This window comes from Propithecus coquereli, unplaced genomic scaffold, assembly GCF_000956105.1.
Source record: "Propithecus coquereli isolate 6110/MARCELLA unplaced genomic scaffold, Pcoq_1.0 Scaffold553, whole genome shotgun sequence".
Taxonomy (NCBI): Eukaryota; Metazoa; Chordata; class Mammalia; order Primates; family Indriidae; genus Propithecus; species Propithecus coquereli.
The window spans coordinates 915,482-919,238 of NW_012151430.1; the positions used below are offsets into that span (position 1 = coordinate 915,482).

Sequence of the window (3,757 nt, forward strand, 5' to 3'; positions counted from 1 at the left end):
GCCACGGCACTCTAGCCCGGGCAACACAGTGAGACTCTGTCTAAAAAAAATAAATAAATAAACATTTAACTCAGATCTGTAGGAATACAAACCTAATTAAAAGGAGCCAAATTAGGTTAAATGCCAGTTTATTTAACAAATGTGATATTTCTTTTGCCTTGTCTGTCACATTAGACTGCCTTCCCTTCCCAGGAAAGCATTTCCTATGTCTGTAGAGCCTTTGCTTGTGCCCACCTGCTCCCCTCTGGTTTTCAGTATAAATTAACTAAAATAAAATATTTCTTCTTTCTGGGTTTGTACTGTTCTCATTTTAGTTTTGTTAAAAGTACTTAAGTCTCTTCTTAAAAATAGTGACCATATTTTCCTGTGCGCCAGAACATTCACCTACATTACCTAATTTAATCCTTAAAGTAGTCCTGGAGTATAATAGTATTATTCACATTTATAGATGAGAAAACCAAGGTCCAGAAAGAAAAAGAAATTTGCCCTGAGGTCAAACAGCTAATAATCCAAGTCTGCCTGACATGAAAGCTTGCTCTTGAAACACGAATCTTTGCTTTCTTCCGTGTCTTCATGCTTTTCCCTGATTCTTCAGCTGTTTCTCTCATGTCCTGGCCCTGTCTTCCTTGTCTGGCTATTAATAGTCCTTTATTTATTTTATAGTCCTATACCTTTTCATCTTGCATAGTTTTCTAATCATCCTAAATCCTGTATTTTATTATAATGTATTCTAAATGTATTCCATATCATTCATTTATAAGACTGTACCTTAATCCTTTCCATGAGAATAGGTAAGTATTCTGTGATACTTCTGTTTGTTTCTATGTATAGCAAGTACTGGTCAGAATGCTGCATTGAATAAAATATAGATGGGAATTAATGTTAACGGAAAGCATTGGTTTTAATACAAGTTCAATCCTTAGAGAAAAGTAGTATTGATTATTGATGCTGTGGAAATCTTTTTTTCATTGTTATCCTTTCTTTAAAAAAAGAAAGGGCTGTTTTACTTTAAAATTAAGCTAGTATTTTAGGGCACCTAAAACTTAAGTGACAGTGTTGTGTTTCTTTGTTTTTATTTATTCTCTTCGGTGGATTTAGAATTGCCTATGTGACACTTCTAAGATATTTTAAAGCAAGAATATTTTGTTTGCTTAAATAATTAGACTTGAGAGATTGTGTAAGAAATAATGTACCCCTAGAATAAACTTTAGAGACTATAACTTTTTTTTAATTCTGTTTTCGTTCTGGTCCTTCTTATCCTTCTGTGTTTAAAGACCTCCTTACTTTGTTGCTTAAACCCGGCCCTGTTGTTATCTACAACTTACCATACTTTTTTGTTTGGATTTAGACCCAACTCCATCCTTTGCCTAGAGAGTTGCCAAGATTTTCTGGAGAAAGGGAGAGAGAGAGAGAAATATAGAACACTTGGCTATGGCGTGGCTGTGCATCATGGGATGCGTATGTTAGTGTCCACTGAAGCTGGCAAATTTCAAGGACTCCCTAAACACTCATGTTCACTTTCTCTACAAAACCAGTAGAAACTAAATATAACTATTTCATTATGATGAAGTAGAATCACTTAGATGTATAAAACTTAATTAACATTTTATTGCCATTTTCATTATTACAGTTGTCCTGTTTTTAAAAATTTCTGTAATATTTTAATTGTTTAAATCACCACTTGGAATTGCTTCTGTTATTCCTTAGTGCATGGAGAATAGAAGTGCTTACTATTTAAGTATCCTCACACTTTAAAGTGATATGTGACATTCTTTTGAAGTGATGGAGGCCTAAGCCAGTCACAAGATGACAGCATTGTGGGAACAAGGCACTGTAGGCACAGTCTGGCCATCATGCCGATTCCTGGGACGCTTTCCTCCAGCAGCCCTGATCTCCTGCAGCCCACCACCAGCATGCTGGATTTTTCCAACCCTTCAGGTAATGCTCGTATGCGATTTTGTGTAGCCATGTTGGTACCAGATGATCAAGTAGATGGTTGAGCCTTGTGTAGTGAATATTAGGTTTGCTTGCAGCCTCTTCTCTCACCTGTAGATTATGGCTTGATACAAAAAGCTAGAGGGAAGATTATGTCTTTTTCTCTAAACTCGAACGGTACTTTCTCTGAAATGAAACAGAAGTACATGAAAAAGGTATCTTTTTGTAATCCTAATCCTAGCAGTGGAATGACAGCAGAGACACTTCTTGTCAGCCAAGAAATATGCTGCCCAGGGTGTGGAAAAGAATAAGGCAGATTATTTTAATCTACGTGACCTCACTTATTTTCCTCTGTAATATACAAAAATGTGTTAGTAATTTTCTAAAAACACTGATTTTCCCTCCAACACCCGAAGCTAAAGTCGTGGATTTGTCATGCAGTGTTACCATAGTGTCACAGCACCTTTCCACTGTTGCTCAGACTCGCAGCATGGAAAGTCAAGTTAGTTTTTTGTGTCTGTTCATGCCAAGAGGCATAAATTATCAATTATATAATCTAAAAATTTCATTTCAAGGAAGAAGACCTTTGACTTTGAAGAATCAATTATATATCCATCACTTGAAAGGATTTGAGATGGTTTTCAATAAAAGACACTTAGAGTTAAAGATTGAAATATATAATTGGGTCCAAGGAAAGGTAGGAAAAAAGACTTCTACAAAAAATCAGCATAGTTCTGATGCAGCTTCAGTTTTGACTCTAGCAGCTGGTGTAAAAAGAGAGGAAACTCAGTTACATTAATCTCAGTATTAGAAGGAATTACAAGTATAGTAGGAAAGTTTATGTTTATATAAAGTAAATTAAAAACCCCAGGAAATAACATACTATAAAACTACAATTTAGTGAAGGTCATTCTGCACTTTGTTTCTTCCTTTTATTTTCGTTGCCTCTTAACCACTAGAAAGATTACTAAACCAAATAATCTTTCTTTACACATCCCACTTTCCACATGGCTACTAGTGTTCTTTCTAGAACAAAGATTTTAATGAGTCATTACTTTAGTTAGAAATTTCTAGTGATTTCTGTATTAGCGAGAGTTCAGTCATGGGATAAAAACCACTCTAGTTATTTGTTCAGAAGTTAATACAAGGCTTGTTACCAAGATATAAAAAAGTTAATCAACTATTTACCTGAAAGGGTAAAAAAAAAATAAAAAAGCAAGCACTAAGGTATCACAGAGGTAGGAAGACTGCAGACTGGATTTGGTTTTTGATACGTGCAAGAAATGCCCCACCAAGGTGGCAGGAGCATTGCTGGGATGAGCCTCCTTTCTAGCTCCATGTACTGCCGTTCTCCCCCGTGACTTCACTCCTCTTTCCTGCGTATGGAGCGTACCTTCAGGACTCTCTCTCTTTGCCCATATTGTTTGCCACCTGCGGTTCTCTCCCTGCATATCCAGTGAACTTTTTCTTACTTGTCAATGCTGAACTCAAACGTTATCTCACCTGGGAAGCCCACCTCTGTCTGCTACTGAGTCAGTCCCTCCTTCTTCAGAAGTTTCCAACACGTTTTCGTGGTCTCCCTTTTATTGTTTGCTTTATGGCAGGATAGGGATTTATTTCTGTGTGTGTGTGTGTTCTACTGTGGTACTTTTTATACTACATAGAAGATTAAAAAATAAAATGTTTTCACATTACCAAAGCACAAATTAAATATGCATACTGTCATGACAAGTATTAGGGGCCTTATGATTTGTGATGGCTGTATCTTTGCCATAAGCATATGTAGGAAGTAGGGCTGAGGGAATAAGGGATAGAATTGTAG

At 36.3% G+C, this 3,757-nt stretch overlaps 1 protein-coding gene across 1 annotated transcript in view; it reads left to right on the plus strand.

Annotated features, from left to right (window-relative positions):
- The window catches only part of RAPGEF6 (Rap guanine nucleotide exchange factor (GEF) 6), a 213,525-nt gene that overhangs the window by 148,630 nt on the left and 61,138 nt on the right, over positions 1 to 3,757 (plus strand). Inside the window, exon 17 of the mRNA XM_012657631.1 lies at positions 1,781 to 1,938. Within this exon, the coding sequence (XP_012513085.1) occupies positions 1,781 to 1,938 (158 nt within the window). The remainder of the gene's footprint in view (positions 1 to 1,780; positions 1,939 to 3,757) is intronic.